This window comes from Equus asinus, chromosome 2 (assembly GCF_041296235.1).
Source record: "Equus asinus isolate D_3611 breed Donkey chromosome 2, EquAss-T2T_v2, whole genome shotgun sequence".
In the NCBI taxonomy this organism is placed as follows: Eukaryota; Metazoa; Chordata; class Mammalia; order Perissodactyla; family Equidae; genus Equus; species Equus asinus.
In genome coordinates this window covers 146,004,005-146,024,546 of record NC_091791.1, presented here as the reverse complement: position 1 = coordinate 146,024,546, position 20,542 = coordinate 146,004,005, and the positions used below count along the sequence as shown (strand labels likewise).

Sequence of the window (20,542 nt, the reverse complement as noted above, 5' to 3'; positions counted from 1 at the left end):
TCTCCACATTTCAAAGTCCTTAATTTTATTTTTATTTATTTTTTTTTTGGTGAGGAAGATTGGCCCTGAGCGAACACCTGTTGCCAGTCTTCCTCTTTTTGCCTGAGGAAAAGTCGCCCTGAGCTAACATCTGTGCCCACCTTCCTCTATTTTGTATGTGAGTTACCATCACAGCATGGCTTGATGAGTGGTGTAGGTCCACGCCCAGGATCTGAACCTGAGAACCCAGGCTGCCCAAGTGGAGCCCACCGAACTTAACCACTATGCCATTGGGCCAGCCCACAAGATCCTTAATTTATTCACATGTGCAAAGTCTCTTTTGCCATGTGAGATAACATATTCACAGGTTCTGAGGATTAGCATGTGCACATCTTTGGGGGGCCATGAATCTGCCTACCACAGAGTGATCACGGCGTCATCCTGCTGCTAGACTCTGAGTGTGTTACTATCCCTGTGGGTTATGCATGTGCTCACCTCTGTGAGGAGTCCTTGCATTAAACTCTCTCAGTGGTTTCCCATGTAGCCCTTACTGACAGAGACTAAGTCAAGGTGTTACTGATTGTCTCTCCCTGAAAAAGTGCAGCCCTTTCCAATGTGTTCTTCCCCACAAAATGGAAAGGTCTTTGTGTTGCTTCTCCTCCTTAGTATGGTCTTCCTTCTCAATTTAAATACTATATTCCCACAGAGAACATGAACAAGCAGTTCCAAAAGGAAATACAAACACAGCCAGTAAAAATATGAAAACCATTCAATTTCTCAATAAAAAATGTACAAATTAACTAGATATCAGTTCAAAATAGTGAAGATTTTGATAGAAGAAAAAAAAGAGGGTAGAGAAAACCTGTGCTCACATACTCTGATGATGAAGCAGAAATTGGTAAAATAGCTTCCCATCATCGCGTTCATAGGGTAATAAAACTCTTCAGCACGATATTCACTAATTTATTCATTTACTCAACAAATATTTATTGAGTGTTTATCAGGTATCAGACACTCCGGATACAGCACTACCCCTCTCTTACATTCAAATGAAGACAAATAGCACAGAAATAAATAAGTAAAACAAATTGTCTGTCCAACGGTGCTAAGTGCTAAGGGGAAAATGAAGTGGCAAAGCAAACAGGAAGCCTTGGCAGGGCTGGTCAGGAAGGCCTCATTTGACTACAGACCTACAAGAGGGAAGACCACGAGCCATGTGTTATCTGGGGGAAGAACATTCCAGGCAGAGAGAACCGTGAGTAAAAGACTCTAAGATGCGAGAGCATTGGGTATGTTCCAGGACCAGAAAAGAGGCTAGTGTGGCTGGAGCCTAAGTGAGGGAGGGGAAAAGCAGTAAAAATACAATATCAGAGAGGGGAGGGGAGGCAGGATAGAGGGTGGGAGGTAGAGCCTGTAGGTCTTACAGGTCACTGTACAGACGTCGGCTTAGAAGAGTGACATGATCTAAAGTACACTTTTTAAAATATCATTCTGACTCCTATGTTGAGCGTAGACTGTAAGAAAGCAGAGCAGAAGAGGAAGGCAACGTCAGCAAACGATGTAACAGGAAGCCCTAGATCCCACCTTCCCCCATAGAGACACAGATTTAATGGTGATGAAATTCAACATCCTTTCATGATAAAAACTCTCAAGCAACTATGAATAGAAGGAAACTACCTCCATATAATAAAAGCTATATATGAAAAGCCCACCGCTAATGCCATAGTCAATGGGAAAAGAATGAAAGCTTTTCCTCTAAGATCACGAACAAGGCAAGAATGCCCACTCTTGACACGACTATTCAATATAGTATTGGAAGTTCTAGCCCGAGCAATTAGGCAAAAAAAGAAATAAAAAGCACACAAATTAGAAAAGAAGACATAAAATTATCTCTGTTTGCAGATGATATGATCTTATACGCAAAAATCTCAAAAGTTCCACAGAAAGAACTGTTAGAACGAATAAATGAACTCAGCAAAGTAGGATACAAAATCATCACTCAAATATCAATTGTGTTTTTATACACTAATAATGACCAATCCAAAAAGGAAATTAAGAAAACAATCCCATTATTATAGCATCAAATAGGATAAAATCCTTAGGAAGAAACTTAACCAAAGAGGTGAATGACTTATACACTGATAACTACAAAATATTGCCAAAAGAAATCAAAGAAGATATAAATAAATGGAAAGACATCCCCTGCTTGTAAACTAGAAGATCTAATAGTGTTAAAATGTCCATACTACCCAAAGAAATCTACAGATTCAATGCAATCTCTATCAAAATCCCAGTTGCATTTTTTGCAGAAATAAAAAAAAACAAATCCTAAAATTCATATGAAAACATAGGGGAAAGTTTCAGGACATTGGCTTTGTCAATTATTTCTTGGATATGACATCAAAAGCACAGGAAACAAAATAAAAAATAGACAAATGGATGACATCACATTTAAAAACTTCTGCATTTCAAAGGAAACAATCAACAGAGTGAAAAGGCAACCTACAGAACAGGAGAAAATACTTGCAAATCATATATCTGATAAGATAAGGGGTTAATATCCAGAATACATAAGGAACTTCTATAACTCAACATCAAAAACACAAAAGGAGCAAAGGACTTGAATAGACATTTCTCCTAAAAAGACATCAAATGGCCAATAAGCACATGAAAAGGTGCTCAACATCACCAATCATTAGGGAAAGGCAAGTCAAAATCACAATGAGATGTCATCTCAAACCCATCAGGATGACCACTATCAAAAGAATAGAAAACAAGTGTTGGAGAGGATGCAGAGAAGTTGGAATCCTTGTGAATGTAAAATGTAAAACAGTGTTGTCATTACGGAAAACAGTATGCTGGTTCCTCAAAAAATTAAAAACAGAATTATCATATGACCCAGCAATTCCAGTTCCCAGTATATATCCAAAAGAATTCAAAGCAGGATCTCAAAGAGGTATGTGCCTACCTATGTTCATCACAGCATTATTCACAATAGCCAAAAAGTGGAAGCAACCCAAATGTCCACTGACAGATGAATGGACAAAGAAACTGTGGTATATACATACAATGGAATATTATGCAACCTTAACAAAGGAGATCTTGTCACATGCTACAACGTGGATGAACCTAGAGGACAGCAGGCTAAGCAAAATAAGCCAATCACAAAAGGCCAAAATTGTATGATTCCACTCATCTTAAGTACCTAAAGGAGTCGAAATCATAGAAACAGATAGTAGAAAGGTAGTTACCACGGGCTGGGGAGAGGTGGGGGAGAGGGGATTAGTGCTTAGTGGATACAGTCTCAATGTTGCAAGATAAAAAAGTTCTTATATCAAATCATCATGACGTACACTTTCAATATCCTACAATTTTGTCAATTATACCTCAATAAAGCTAGAAAAAAAGATTTAAGAGTTCTAGAGTTCTAGAACAGTTCTAGCATCTGTTGCACAACAATGTGAATATACTTAACACTACAGAACTGTACACTTAAAAATGGTTAAGATGGTAAATTTAATGATATGTGTTTTTACCAACCTCCACCGCCCCCCCCCAAAAAAAAAGAAAGCAAGGCAGAAGCATAAAGAAAGAAATATAAATTTTTTTCCACAATCTAGCCTCCACCTTCCTATCCAGTCTCAGCAAATTCCAATGACCATTTCCATTCAATGCTACAGCCATAATAGGAGTAGCATAATAAAGTACTTAGAGTTTGTGCACTTTCTTATACTGCTGTGCATTTAACTGCTGCTCCCTCTCCCTGGAATATTCTTTTCCTCCTTCACTTTCAATTCACGCCCACTCAGTAAGTCTCATCTCAGATGTCATCTCCACCAGAAGATCTTCCCCAACCACCACCATCTGGACTAAGTGTCCTTCCATGTAGATACAGGAGAAGCCTTCTTACCCAACACAGCTGAGACAGAGATGACCAACCTCTCAACGAGGTTGGTTAACCCAGAGAATATTTTTAAAATGATATACATATACCTTCAATATTTTATTTAAAACATAAATGTACATAAATTAACCAATATTTTCGTGTACTCAAGGCCTTTGAGTACGGGTTTGCTAACATGAGTTAAAGGTCTTTCTTGTGAATCCCACTCCTATAAGGCCCTGGCTACATTTTTTCAGTTCTCTAAACTGGAGTAACAATGAAAGATACCTACGAAGCAACGAGTGCTGTTTTTCGTTTTTTACAATTTCCCCTTGAATCTTTTCTAGTTGTCTCACCATAGCTAATTAAACAGCACTTATTTTTAGCAAAATGCTTCCAAAGCATTTATTTGTATAAAAACACCCATATTTTGTACACTCACATTTCATCAATTTATACAATATTTAATGAAATTAGAGCATTACAATAAAGTGTATAACTTCAGGAATACATGTTTGGAAACAAAAGCAACTGGCTTTTGAGAGGCGGGACAACACAGCGGTTAAGAGTTGGTCTCCGGAGCCAGGCTGCCTGCTCCAATGCTGGCTCTACCACGAGGGGACAACTAAACTGGCACACGTAAGTGCGCTTCTGTGTGCTGCAGTGTCCTCATCTCTATGGTGTGGACGGTAATATGATCTTCTTCTTAGGGTCACTGGCAAGATTAAATGAGTTAATATGTGTAAAGCACTGAGAAGAGGCTGGCACGTGATTATCACTACATAAGAGTTTGCTGCTGATATTATTAAAAGCACTGGTCTACCAAAGACAGCCTGCTTTCTAAGAGCATCAGTCAGGTTTTGCAGAGGGAATAAACAACATCAATGAATCCAGTGAGTTGGTTAAATGGAGGTCAAAACCCTGTGGTAGCCTTTTCTTCCTCTGATATAGCACTTACTACACACTGTATTTACATATTTATACCACCCAATAGATGTAGGGTTCTTTTGTGTTTTTTTAAAGATTTTATTTTTCCTTTTTCTCCCCAAAGCCCCCCAGTACATAGTTGTATATTTTTCAGTTGTGGGTCCTTCTAGTTGTGGCACGTGGGATGCCGCCTCAGCATGGCTTGATGAGCAGTGCCGTGTCTGCGCCCAGGATTTGAACCAGCAACAGCCTGGGCCACCGAAGCAGAGCACGCGAACTTAACCACTCGGCCACGGGGCTGGCCCCAGATGTAGGGTTCTTGAGGGAAGGAACTATTTCTATGCATTTTAACACCCTCGGCACTTGATACAATTGCACATTCATTCTTTCACGCCCTATGGCTTATGCACAGTGGGTCCTCATAAAAATTAAAGGCTAAATAAATTAATAAATTAATGAATGAAAACAAGTTATACTTTAGATTGTTCTACTTTAAAAGCTTGTTTTAGTAATAGCAGCAGATACTAAACCACCCTACCTTTCAAAACCAGACTTCCCTCCTCCCATTACTCAATCACAGAATGATATACAGTCATGTGTCACTTAATGACGGGGATATGTTCTGAGAAAAGCATTGTTAGGCAATTTTGTCATTGTGCAAACATCACAGAGTGGACTTACACAAAACTAAATGGTATAGACTATTACACACCCAGGCTATATGAGACTACTCTCATGCAACCACTATCATATATGCAGTCCATTGTTGACTGAAACGTCATTACATAGTGCATGACTATAGAGAATATCTCAATAACTACTGACTGAATACGCAGCGAATGAATCTCACCGACCTAGCATCACTGGGCAAGAAAGTTCAAAAGTTTATTCTTTAGGCATCAAAACAACTGTATCTTCAATATTCTGGACAGAAAATTTTTTTTAAAATCTTAAATAAATCCCTGCTTTCATAAACAGTCTGCTAATCATAAATCTCTTCTTGATGACTCAGGGTCACGTTTATGAACATTAATTATTATTCATGCCTTTAAAGGTCTAACGACTTAAGTACTGTCTATTTGATTATAAATCCCAAGCGTACACTGGTCCCTGATGTGGAACATCAGGAATTTATTTCCAGTTGCCTACAAAACAGTTATCTAACTACACTTTGCCATCTAAAACCTCAGTCACCTCACACTCAACGTGTCTCAAACTGAAGTTATCATCAATACCTCACGAATATCTTGCCACAGCCAGCGGACTCACTCTCACAAACTAGAAACCTCAGAGTCATCTCCTTTTGTACCACATTCAAGCAACTCCTAAGGCCTACTCCTCTTCTTTGCCAATGTCCAGCAAGTCTCACTCCAGCCCAGGCTCATTGTACCACACGCTTAGATGACCTCAGTAGATGCCCTGCTGCCTCCACGCTGCCAGCACCCACCAACCACACTCCTTCCGGCAAATTCACCACTCTATTTCCTGTCCAAACATTATCAGTGCCCCTTAAATCCACCTCTCGATCCATAGAATAGAATCCAAATCTTTTCACGTTTCTCACAGAACTAAAAAAACAGCTAGCTTTTACTCAGCATCTACTAAAAATCTCATTTGAGGAAGAGGACAGCATGTGACAACTTCTTGCTAACATTCAACTCACAATCAGTAGAGGAAGGAGCAAGGAGAACTGCTGCTCTGACCCACACGAAAACAAAAACGATGAGCGGAAATAACGAAAACTTGACAGAAAGTAATTATGTTATCTTAAGAGTCTAAGAGCAACAATAAGAACAAGGCTGTGTAGTCTATGTTTTAGATCGGCAAAAGCTCAGAATTCCTTATAGCTTCAGGCTCTGAAAGTTGATACGGCTTGAGAGAGTCTGGAGGCTCAAGAGACTTGGAGGTTCCTGACCATGAAGCTGCAAATACAACTGATGAGGAAAAGAAGTTGGTTAGTATAGTGGGTTGAAGTGTCCCCCCAAAAATGCAAGTCCCCCAGAATCTCAGAATGTAACCTTATGTGGAAATCGGATGTTTGCAGATATAATCAGTTTAAGATAAGGTCATACTGGATTAGGGTGGGTGCTAAATCAAATGTCTGGTGTTTTTATAAGAAGAGGAAAGGACACATAGACATTCAGAGAAGGCAGCCATGTGAAGACACACAGAGACCAGAGTGCTGCAGCTTCAAGTCTAGGAACATCAAGGATTGCCAAGAGCCACCAAAAGTCAAGAAGAAACCAGAAAGGATCTTCCCCTAAAGCCTTCAGAAAGAGGATGGCTCTGACAACACCTTAATTCCAGGCTAAATGTATATACAAACAAAAGAGCTGCAAAATATGAGAAACAAAAACTTAGAGAACCGACAGGAGAAATAGACAAGTTGACAGTTATATCTGGAGACCTCAACACCCTTCTCACCACAACTGATAGAACCAGACAGAAAATTAGCAAAGGCCTAGAAGAACTCAATAACCATCAATCAAAACAAGACTTAACCAACAGTAATAGAACACCCCACCCAAAACAGCAGAATATATTCTTCTCAGGTGCCATGGAATATATACTAAGATAACCCATGTCCTGGGCCATAAAACAAACCTCAATAAACTTCAAAGGATTGAATTCATAGAATGTGTTCTCCTACTACAATGGAATAAAGTAGGAATCAGTAACAGAATGATAACAGGGAAATCTCTGAACACTTGGAAACTAAACCACACACTTCTAAATAATCCATAGGTCAAAGAGAAATTCTCAAAGAAAAATCAAAAAACATAGTGAACTGAATGAAAATGAAAATACTACTTATCAAAATGCCAAAGCAGTGCTGTGGGGGAAATTTCTAGCACTAAATGCACACAAGAGAAAATAAGAAAAGTTTCAAATCAGGAATCTAACCACCTATCTTATGAAACCTAGAAGAAGAAGAACCAAAAAAAACAGCAAAGCAGAAGGAAGGAAATAATAAAGATAAGATGAAAACAAAGAGAAAGAGCTCAATGAAACAAAGAGCTAGTTCTGTGAAAAAATCAGTAAAATTAACAAACTTCTAACAACACTGAAAAGACAAAAAGAGGGAAGACACTAATTACTGTGTCGATAGCATGTACCCTCCTATAACATGACGACAAGGGTACTTCACATCTGTGGTTTCCCTCCCCAAAACTCACAGCTCCGGTCAAACCAGGAGAAGAACAGCAGACAAACCCAAATCGAGAAAAAATTCTAAAAAATATCTGATCAGGACTACTTAGAACTCTCAAGATCATGAGAAAAAGCTGATGAAGACAGCTGAGAAACGGTCCCAGATCAGAGAAGAAGGAGCAGACAAGATGACTAAACATGATGTGGTTTCTGGATGAAATCCTGAAGCACAGAAAAGACATCAGCGGAAAAGTGAGTTAGGTCTTAATCAAGTCTGGAGTTTAAGAAATCATATCACACCAAGGACGGTTTCCTAGTTGTGACAAATGTATTCTGGTAATATGTTAACAAAAGGGAAAACTGGCTGTGGGTATATAAGAACTCTGTACTAAATCTGCAACTGTTCCGTAAACCTACAACTATTCTAAAAACTAAGTCATTGAATAATTATTGTTTTCAGAGTACAGAGATAAGGGAAAAGATAAGCTCATTAACAGAGACTGATGGTTTAATGTTAATAAAGATCCAGAGAGTAAAGAACTCCTAATTCCTACTTCGTCTCTGGTCTTCTATTTCAAGAATTTAGCTTGCAAAAGTAGAAGAAACCAAACATTTTCTACAATGAATAAGTACTGCTTTTTACCTTTAAAAAAATTAAAGTAAATGGAAGGCTTAAGAAAAAAAGTACATTAGTAAGTGAGGAGTAGAAGAGCAAGATAAATAAAGAAATTCCAAGAATGTGTCTAACTGCTGTTAAATCAATTTATATTTTCTGGAAAAATAATGCCCAGGTTATTGGGAAATTTTGCAAATGAGATCAAGGAACCACAGAGGATGTTCTCTGAGAAATCACGGGGAATGCCACAGCCAAAAGACTAGAAACAGGCAAATGTTCCAATTTCAAAAAGGAAAACAACATACTTCTGTAAGCCAGACTAAAGAGCCTGCTGTCTATTTGGTACGTTTTAGTCATCAAGAGACATCAGGGTACATACATTCAACCTACTATACATTAAAACAACCATCTCATAAATATTTGACTTCTTTTTTTGACTGCAGAAGATTTGGCAGACAATGTGTATTTTATTTCAGCAAAGTATATGACAAGCTGCCTCAGGGAAATCCTTCAGACAAGGTGGAGAAATATTCCAGGAAGTAAAAATGGAGGCAGGGGAGCCTGGTGGTGCAGTGGTTAAGTTCGCATGTTCCGCTTCGGCGGCCTGGGGTTTGCCCGTTCAGATCCCGGGTACAGACATGGCACCACATATCAAGCCATGCTGTGGCAGGCGTCCCACATATAAAGTAGAGGAAGATGGGCACGGATGTTAGCTCAGGGCCAGTCTTCCTCAGCAAAAAGAGGAGGATTGGCAGCAGATGTTAGCTCAGGGCTAATCTTCCTCAAAAAAATAAAAAGAAAAGAAAAAAAAATGGAGAAAGATTTCAAATGTATACTAGGCTAGGCTCTTTCTTCACTCCTGTCCTGTTGAACATTTCTATAATTAACTTAGATGAAGATGTAGAAACAATATGCATGAAAGAGGCTAGTGATGTAAGTCTCATAAAGCAATAACACAAAAAACAGAATCTGGATCCAAAAAGACAGTAAAAGGCTGTACTGATAAGTTGAGCACAGCAAGATGAAATGCAAAAGGGAAAATAGCCTACATTTGGGCCCTAAACTAAAATGCACAAATACAGGGTAGCATCCTGGCAAAAGAAGACTCTGTGATATTTAATTGACAGCCAGCTCAGTACGAATCCATTACATACAAAGAATATGGCACCATCTAATGAGAGAGGCCGCAACACTGCTGTATTCTAGTGATGCTACACTGCGCACATTAGAGACAAACTGAACTCTGCCAAGAAGACTAACTAGGGTCAAAGGTAAAACAGAGAAGTTTATGGATGGAAGGGAAGCAGGTCTGGCCTGAGGAAAAACGTTTCAGGGGTTATATGATAACTGTCTTCAGATATCTGAGATGCTCCCATACGAAAGGAATATTACACGTATTCTAAATGGAATTAGGGCTAACAAGTAGAATTTAAGGGACACAAGTTTAATTTCAATATAACAGTGAGGGTAATTCAAAGACAGAATGAGCTGCAATCACAGTTGAGCTCCCCTCCTTGGAGGCCAGATGACAAACTGGCAGAAACGGAGCAAGGGGAATAAAGCATCAGACGGCTGCTTAGACTAGGCGACCTTTAAAAGCTCTTTCAACTCCATAATTTTAAGATGCTAAACTTTCTCTACGCCAAACCTTTGTCTCCAGTCCAACTGCTTTTCTCAGTTTCTGGAACAAGCCTTATTTATATGTGTACTTTCCTGTATCCACGCTCTCAGGCCATTCTCTCACTCAGGCAAAGACAAAGAATTTGTCTTTCCAAGTCTTACCCATCCATCAAAAACGAACCCAAATACCGTCCTTCTCAAAGACTTCCACGCCTACCCTACCCTGATCTCTCTCTCCTCTGAACTATGAAACACTTCTAGTGCCATCTGCTTGGCAATTAACTACATACCACCCTCAGACACCTCTTCTTCTGTCTTCAACTGTTATTTAAGTTTTTATTAATAATCTCTCTCCTCAATTAAATTAAAAGCTCCTTACAGGCAGACAGTGACACTTATACTCTGTATCTGCCACATACCTAGGGGCACCTAGGACACACTCAAGAGTCTTTGGTTTTCAATATTGCGAACATATTTATTAAAACCGTTGCTTGCATGGCATGTTTTTAGAGGTCAATGGAAAATTCACTATTCAAATCTGAATATGAACTAATATACATGACTGCCAGTTCAGATACAGAACTACCAGAATAAGACACTGCCACGCACTGATAACATATTCCAACCAAAGGATTTTTTAAATGGTGAATCAAGCTCGGAAAAGTTCAAATTTTCCAACCTAAACATAGAGCTCGGTAAAGCTGGCTTAAAATCTTTTTTGAGCAGAGAAAGATTAACAGAACCAAACCAGAGAATGAAAAGCGACAAGAAGAAATCATGATATTTTAGGAAAAAACCCATATTTATGTATTTAAGTGTAAAATGTATTGATGTGTGATGCGTAGACTGTAATTTTGTTTCCTGTACCTTGGAACACAAATTAAGAAAAAAGGAAATTTGTCATACAGAGCCCAGAACATACGCTCACTCCCTAAACAGCAACCAACCAAACCGTAGACAAAATAAAAAGAGAACTCCTCATCAGCTTAGATATATTAATAAAGATTAGAAAATACTTACTGAAGATTCTGGATCTGAGAGCTCATCCAATAATTTCCTTGCATCCACCACAGCTTGATAGAGTCTCAGATTTTTACCGTCAGAAGCAACAAAGCAAGCACTTGCAGAATTGCAATATGTGCCTGAGGAAGCAAATGCTCTGCATTACAATACATAGTTTATTTTTATTATTAGCCAAAGTATGAGAAACAAATATTCACACTTTTCTTTTTAGGCATAACTATGATCCGGAATCATAATTAAATAGATATAATTAATGAATATAAAATTATTAACAAAAAATTCGATAGAAAATAGGTTATGAGAGGGAAAAAATAAAAAACTTGTAGAAATTCTAAACATACGTCTGGTGCCTACATTCTAAAATGTATTAAAAATTCTCCCAATGATAACAAAATAAACTATTTTGTGCATAAATAGCAGTTTAAAAGCTTTTATTAATTTCGCAATTAAAATGAACACTTACCAAGACAGTAACTGGGGATAAGAGTTGGAAGCCAAGCAACATTAGAGAAGGCTGAAGTGTGTAAAGAGTTAATTCGAGCCAATTCGGATACTCCTCCAGTGTATGACAAGGGTCCTATCGGGTCTACACGCCAGAGAATAAGTTCACTGTAGATTGCATTTGGGTCATGAAATGTACGTGTTGCTGCATTTCTTAAAGGTTGTTTCGAGGAACCTTTTATATGTCTTACAGGATCCACTAGTCTACTTAATTTATTATCTGAGTCCCATTGACAGTCTGACTCAGGAGTCAACAGAGCGTTATGATGAGATGATGTCAACAACAGCGGTAAAACTGAGTGACAGGCCAGGTCATTGAGGTGGAATCGATGACCACAATACCTAAACTTGTGAGAGACAGTTAGAACGGTGGTAAAGGCAGACTTATCAGCAAAAGTGACGGCCCACTGATTTAGAGATCCGTCTATGTGTTTAGAGACCATCATTACCGTGGGAGCTAAAATGTTCATATTTGTACTGTGTGACCCGGAGTGCAGCTGCGATCTGCGAGGACTGCCGACAGCCATCATCTCTTGTTGTGACAGAGTGTGGTGAGAATCTTTTGCGGCATTTATACAGGCATACATCATGATATTTTTACTAAGAGAGCTCGCATCACCAGAGGGAAAAGCAACAGGAATCCGAGAAGAAAAAGAAACCTGAAAAACACAATTAAATGATTCAGTGTAAGTAGTTGCCTCCTCTCAGAAAGTCTTTCAAAAATACTCCCTTTTTCAAAATGTCAAATCTCAGCTTTTAGCAAAAAATATCAAACTCTTTATGGTCTAATCCCTTTCCTCTGTTTATGTCATATCATATCTCTATTCATAGCCTAAGAGAAGACTAAAGAAAAAAAGTTTCAAGTGCCTTGCTTGTACATCTAAATGACCACAACCACAAATCTAAATAAAATAAAGTTTAGAAAGATGATAGATATAGGCAGCTAGATTTAGTTCATAAAACATGGGAAAGCAGGGCTCATCCTGAGTCACATTTTTAGGGTATTTTCTTAAATTTATTCAAAATATTGTGAATTCCCAGAAAAAACCAACATGCATATATTCAAATATTCAGTATTGCATTTCAGAGCAAAATTCATTTTACTTTGAATTAACCACACCTATAAAATTTGTGGTCATTGATCCCCTCTGGTAGCAAGAATAAGTATTCTTTTCTCGGTTGCTTATCAAAAACAACATCTTTGAGTATTTCTGAAAACCTGATAAACCTGAACAGCATCTTTTTTTTTTTTTTAAGAAATGTAAGTAGACCATTCCCTTACACCATGCACAAAAATCAACTCAAAATGGATTAAAGACTTGAATGTAAGACCCGAAACCATGAGACTTCTAGAAGAAAACCCAGGCAGTACGCTCTATGACATTGGTCTGAGCAGCATATTTTCAAGTCCCATGTCTGACCAGGCAAGGGAAACAAAAGAAAAAATGAACAAATGGAACTACATCAAACTAAAAAGCTTCTGCACAGCAAAGGAAACCATCAACAAAACGAAAAGACAACATACCAATTGGGAGAAGATATCTGCAAACCATATATCAGATAAGGGGTTAATATCCAAAATATACAAAGAACTCATACAGCTCAACAACAAAAAAACCAACAATCCAATTAGAAAATGGGCAAAAGATGTGAACAGAGATTTCTCCAAAGAAGATATACAGATGGCCAACAGGCATATGAAAAGACGCTCAACATCATTAGCTATCAGGGAAATGCAAATCAAAACTACAATGAGGTATCACCTCACTCCGGTCAGAATGGCTATAATTAACAAGACAACGACAAATGTTGGAGAGGATGTGGAGAGAAGGGAACCCTTGTACACTGCTGGTGGGAGTGCAAACTGGTACAGCCACTATGGAAAGCAGTATGGCGTATCCTCAGAAAATTAAGGATAGATCTACCATATGATCCAGCTATTCCACTGCTGGGTATTTATCCAAAGAACTTGAAAACACAAAGGCATAAAGATACTTGCACCCCTATGTTCATTGTGGCATTATACACAATAGCCAAGACATGGAAGCAACCTAGGTGCTCATCAAGGGACGAATGGATAAAGAAGATGTGGTATTTATACACGATGGACTACTACTCAGCCATAAGAAATGACGAAATCCGGCCATTTGTGACAACATGGATGGACCTTGAGGGTATTCTGCTGAGTGAAATAAGTCAGAGGGAGAAAGTCAAATACCATATGATCTCACTCATAAGTAGAAGATAAAAACGACCAAAAAAAAAAAACACGTAGCATTGGAGATTGGACTGGTGATTACCTTTGGGGAAGGGGGGAGGGGGGAGGGCAAAAGGGGTGATTAGGGTCACATGTGAGGGGATGGACTATAATTAGTGTTCGGGTGGTGAACAAGATGTAATGTATACAGAATTCAAAATATGATGTACATCCGCAAAAAGTAAAAATTAAAAAAAAAAGAAATGTAATAATTGCTTCATCAGTAAAATATACCTGAACTTGTCTAAATATTCCAGGATTATATTCATCCAAATACTTTACATGCCACACTAGAAAGGTACCATCTACAGGGTGTATAGTGAAAAGCATGTCAGGATTCTTATTCCATTCAGTTAGCAGCGTTTCAATTTTCCGATCAAGCAGGACCGTAGGCAGCGGCATTTGGATACTATGTCGTGAGTAGGTTCTAGGACTTCCCTCTCTTTCTCCATCTTCATGCTCGGATGATCCTGTACCTGCCTCAGATTCTCTATCCAGGGATAATTCTGAATCAGAAAATAAATTTATCAGTACATACTAATAATACTACAAAAACTCATTGACATACTACACTATCAATAAATAAGCATACTATCTTTAGAAACTATAAATCCCTTTTCCAAGTTATGGCCTAGAAAAAACAAACAAAGGAAACTATTTTCTGATCTGAACTGAAAACTACTGTATTTCTTACTTTCAGATAAACTAAAATTTCATTCACATTATCATTATCATACCATTAGCAAAACCTGTTCCCCAAAAAAGAACATGGCTTCCAAAGTAATACATCACTCAAAGCAATATGCTACAGCAAAGCATACTGAGTGAGATGGCGTCTGTAGTAGATGGTCAGTAAATATTTGTGGGATGAATGGAAAAATAAAAAGAAAGGAAAGTGGGAAGGAAAGATCACAAACTAAAAGTGGTTAACACGAAAAGGTGTTAACGCAGGGTACTAACCATGGTCTAGCTTCGTATGTAAACCCCTCTCTCTTTCCTCCTGTGAACGTTCCTCGTCTTCCCTGTCCGCATCGTCACTTTCATGATCTACCTGCTTTTCAGAAAGTTTTCGTAATTGCTGCATAAATATCTCAGTAGATGATGTAAAATGAAACTCCTTGTTGTTTAACCAATGAACTACAAAGCCCCCGTTTCCATCATCAATGTTAAATACAGTGCCAACCAAGACATTTGGAATATCTGTCGAAACAAGATAAGATTTCCACATGAATTTTTAATGTCTTTAAAAATACTACAAGTTCTTATAAAGGCTAATTCCATACATACACAGAAAAGGTGCTAAACAACAAGTCAACATAACTCTAGCAGGATTTATAAAAAACTTTAATTGAATTTAACGATAAATGCAAATATTAAGAACTAACGGCGCAAACTCATATGGAATTAAATTTCTAATTTAAAACCAAATACACGAAATGCACAAACCTTTATTGAATCCTGGTTTGGGGGTGGGGGAACAGAAAGATGAAATAGAAAAGCAGCTATAGAAGACATTTTTGTGATAACTGAAGAAATTTAAATTTAAATATGAATGGATATTAGAGATTATGAATTCTAATTTTCCTAGGTATGATAATGACATTGTGATTATGTGAGAGAATTTCCCTATTCTTAGGAGATACTGGCTAAAGTATGTAAGCATGATGTGTCATGCTGTCTGTAACTTACTTTCAAAACATTAAGAAAAAATTTCACTCACACACACATGCCCACACACACACATACATACATGTATATAGAGAGAGAATAAAGCGACTGTGGCAGAATGTTAGCAATTATTGGATCAAGGTGGAGGACATAAGTGTCCACTGTACTATTCTTCCAACTTTTTTGAATGTTTAAAACTTTCCTAAAAAGTTGGGGAAAAAACAACATTAAGAAAGAACATATGAAGGCAGGCAAACTTCTCAATATAGCAGATTTTCTCCATTTAGGGGTAAATGAAATTCATGATATAGATTAGTTCATGTAAAGTGTATAACAAAAAAATTAATCTCCTTAATTCCAATTCCTATTATAAATAATCCATTCAAGAAAAAAAAAAAAACCCAAGATATTGTCTTCTGCAAAAAGAAGTGAAGTCTAAACATAAAATGCCCAGGATATTCAGGTAGTCTTCTATTAATAAATATAATGTTAGGGCCAGCCCAGTGGCACAGCAGGTAAGTACGCATGTTCTGCTTCGATGGCCTGGGGTTCGCCAGTTAGGATCCTGGGTGTGGACATGGCACCACTTGGCAAGCCGTGCCGTGGTAGGCGTGCCACATATAAAGTAGAGGAAGATGGACACGGATGTTAGCTCAGGGCCAGTCTTCCTCAGCAAAAAGAGGAGGATTGGCGGCAGATGTTAGCTCAGGCCTAATCTTCCTCAAAAAAAAAAAAAGAATCTATGTTTTAATATGAACTATATAGTAGATGATATTATTTTATCCACATTCCTTGCATGTGAAAACAGTATTGTGGTTATGGAAGCAAATCCTCTTTTTCTTAGAAGACACATAATGAAATATTTAGGTAATGTTGTAAAATATTTAGGGGATGAAGAATAATGCTGGTGACAACTGTACTATCAAGCAGCTCAGCCAAAAATAAGGGAAGAGGGAGCAAAGACATACAGATACAGACAGAGGAGGGAGAATAAAAGCATACGTGGCAAGATGTTAACAACTGGTAGATTTGGGTATGCAGTATATCGGTACTCATTGTACTATGCTTTCGGCTTTACTGTAGGTTCAAAAATTTCCCTGAAAGAAAGGTGGAGAAGAGGAAGAGTCCTACAATACAAAATTATTTGCATTTAGCAACCAATTTGGTCAATGTGAATGCTGTATTTACATACAGTACCTATAAATGCAAGATGTTAAATATTTTTACAAAATGATTTTTAAAATAGTACGCAGGTAAGTTAGAATAAAGACGGATAAAATTGGTTAAAAGGTGAAGGTTAGTAACAATGCTGGAAGACAAGGCCTAACGGCTACAAGATCACATCCAATCCTTAAACTCAAATGATATGCACGAACGCCTACCCACAGCGAACAACCCGCTGACCCCACTCCATTTGATCAGGATAGTGTACACAGAGAAAAAGCCCAACTTTCTAATACGTGTTGCTTTTACTGCATACTTTCACTGATTGCATTCTGTTTGAAGTCAGATGTTCATCATAGTCAATAATCCAAGACAAGGTTCTGTTAAAAAGGTTAAAAATTTATAAAAATCTAAAACCACCATTTTAAAACAATACTACAAAGACAACCTCAGAATACAATTAAGATGTTAGATCAGAAAGGATAATATACGCAAAATAACCTTTAACCTGCCAGCACAGCACTGTCCAATAGAAATACAATGCAAACCACAAAAGTGAGGCACACAGGTGATTTTTATTTTAGTAGCCACATTATAAAAGGTTAAAAAAAAAGTGAACTTAATTTCAATAATATATTTTATTTGATTCAATACTTGTAAAATATTATTTCAACGTTTTTGAATCAATATTAAATACAATTATTAAGGAGATATCTTACATTGTTTTATTATACACAAGTCATAGAAACCTGGTGTGTATTTAACAGCCTATCTCAATTTAGACTAGCCACATTTCAAGCACTCAAATAGCTACATGTGGCCAGCCGCTACCATACGGGACAGCACATATCTAAAGCCACTGCTACAATGGGGAGAAGGACCCTAAAGATCACCCTTTTGGAATTGCATTTACTGAATATCATCTTTCTATAAACAAACAAAAGTAAAATCCTCTGCACTCTGAAGCAACAGACTTCCATTTCAATAAAACACGACTGTAACTTTATATAACCACAGTTCCACCAGCCATGTAACATGAAATTCACAGGCCCTCTCATATGTTTTTCACGCAGAAAGAACACAGCGCCCTTAAATAAAGGTTTTCAAATACACTTTTGCCAACGCTGAACCTGCCTCAAAATAGTACTCAACCACATGGGAAGAAAAGAACAAAATGAAAACATCAAGGTTAGAAGAATATCTTTCCCTAAGTGTAGGACAAGAAAGTCTCTGAGAGTAGAAGACAAGATATGCTGAAATATAAGGAAAACTATGCAAAAATATATTTAGATAAAGTTATAAAGAAGAGTTGAAAGGAAAGAATAATAGTGAAAAGATAAAGGGGAGAGAAATCAACTAATTAACCAGGCTGCCATCACTTGTGTTCCCAAGTTCAACTAAAGCTCTCATTTACTTAGAACCCTCGCTAAAGTCTATACAAACAAGGTGCTCGAAAATACTTATTTGCAGTTATTCTCTGAGAATATCATAGTCTCAATTTAAGAAATAGTACTTTATATTCTATTCCTATTCCAATTAAGAAGTATTTTAAAAAGAAATATGGAATATCAACATAAAATTTTAAAAGTAGGTTATAAAAGTAGTTCCCACTTTCCTATCTATCTACCTCATTTCGGTATATTTATAAGAAATAAAACTGTACTATCCATTACCTGTGGCAGGATTGATGCTCGCTGCAATGTGAAAATGACACAGTGCGTTCGCGTGGTGCGAGATGTGTCTTTGAACTTCATGCGTTGCCACCTGGTCAGGCATCAATTCAGTATGAGTTACAAGAACAGAAGATCTCCTTTGTCCTTTTCTTAAATTTTTCAAATGGTGTATTGTCTAAAGTAGAGAAATAATTGCTAAATCCAACTCCAGAAAGTCTAATAAATGCCAAAGTACTTTTGATTATTAAGGATTTTGTGATTTTTTTCCTCTGTGTAAAATGTGACCATTTCAAAGTAGAACAATTCTGAATATATTCTCCATAGTTCTTGCAAATTTCATGGTTCAGGGCAGAAGTAGTTGCTCAAAAGCACTTACTAATATTATCTACAGAAACCCCTATTAAGATTAGGAATCCAAATTCTAGTTTTTTCAGGATATCCCAGCACTGAGATAAAATTTACTAATCATAAGAGTAAAAAACAATTTTTTTTTAATTCCCAAATCTTCCTACCAGGAAGAATATTTCTCCCTAAAATTCTCACTTAGAGCTAAACAGCTAAATAATCTATGATCTCTATTATATATAAGAAAAGAGGCCACAAAAATACAGAATAACTAAGTTAAAAGTAGCCAGGAAAGACCTCATGAAAGTGTTGACCTATGGCATTTGTTTAAATTGGGACACATCTATAGGATAAAAATTCTCTGCTAGCATGCTCGATTGTCTGAACTGTTCTGACATGGGACCATGTCACTCTCGGCATGGTCTTTTCTCTACGCCGTAATCCCACCTCACTGTACTTCCTTATGCTGTCACTTAACTCACCCCCAATACCGTGCTTTGTTCCTCACATTCAATCAAGTAAAATGCAGCATCCTCTCAATTCCTTCTCCATTAAAGTAACACATCTGGTCCTTCCTTTCTACTTCCACAGCCCTTATCGCTTTCAAATAGAAAACAGTATCAGTTCTGTGGTGTGTCCTCTGCCTCTGGTCTCGCTGCCATGAAGTTGCTTATTTTGTTGGTAACAGGGTCAGGATGGATATCAGAGACCTCCTGCTCCATACTGCCTATCAAATTATTTTCACTTGATCTTTAATGTTTATCATTACTTTAAATTAGATTGGCAAGGCTGGTGCAATACTGGCTGGTTATTTTCTTCTAGGAACAAAATGTACAGTTAGGAGTTTCCTAGGAAAGGATGTCAGAAAGCAAAATAGCTCGTAAGTCAGACAATTAGGCTTTTCTATTAAAAACAATTTTAACATTATTAACATTTTTAAAAGGTAGGAAAAACTTGTCAAGTCACTGATTACATAAGTTTACTTGTATTTTTGCTTTTATTTATGTAGCAGTTAGTAATCTTATTTAACAAACACTTGAAAAGCAATAGATAAGGTGCCATAGGGGATCAAAGATGTCTAACAGCTCTTAGTCTCCAAAAGCTCAGACGTAATTTGAAGATAAAATGTTACATAATTATATAGAAACAATTGTAAACATTCAGCAAATGAAATACTTTCTCCCACTAAATTTCAATCAATATCAAAACAAAATATTACTTTATTCTGACTTCTGCTTTTAATTTCATTTGTGCTTTAAATGTTGAAAATAAAATGTATAAATAGTGCCCAATCACAGATAGTATCAGAGCAGACCTACTTTATACAAAACTTTTAAGGACTACATCCTTAGCCTATCAAACCCCAAAAATATTTCCGCTTACTGAAACATCAACGCCATTTTGACTACGCAACCATTAAACTGTTAATGTCAATGTATAATGTGAAAGTATAATTAGTAATGTAGAGAGGTGTCTATAACACATTAAGTATAAAAGTTATAAAATATTATTGCCTAATATGATACTAATCTTGTAAATAAATAAAAAATACACACACACACATAACTGGAATAGTTGGATTATAAATTCCGTTTCTTTTTCTTTTTCTGAAGCTAATTTTAGAATAAGCATATTCTTTGTGTCATAAAAAGAGTCACAGGAAAAATCAAGAAAATTAGTAATCTAGGTCTACTATAACAAATTTCTGGTAATTTTCAATAATGTATTCATCTCAT

The 20,542-nt window shown here is 37.1% G+C and overlaps 1 protein-coding gene across 5 annotated transcripts in view; it reads right to left on the bottom strand.

Annotated features, from left to right (window-relative positions):
- DMXL2 (Dmx like 2) overlaps positions 1 to 20,542 on the bottom strand; it is a 139,398-nt gene that overhangs the window by 66,106 nt on the left and 52,750 nt on the right. For 4 of the 5 annotated variants that reach the window (XM_014852294.3, XM_014852312.3, XM_014852303.3 and 1 more), the window contains exons 9-13: positions 18,462 to 18,636; positions 14,917 to 15,156; positions 14,191 to 14,462; positions 11,662 to 12,358; positions 11,196 to 11,317 (exon numbers count right to left, since the gene is read on the bottom strand). In XM_014852294.3, the coding sequence (XP_014707780.2) occupies positions 11,196 to 11,317; positions 11,662 to 12,358; positions 14,191 to 14,462; positions 14,917 to 15,156; positions 18,462 to 18,636 (1,506 nt within the window). The remainder of the gene's footprint in view (positions 1 to 11,195; positions 11,318 to 11,661; positions 12,359 to 14,190; positions 14,463 to 14,916; positions 15,157 to 18,461; positions 18,637 to 20,542) is intronic. The other variant, XM_070501599.1, reaches the window with a different exon arrangement.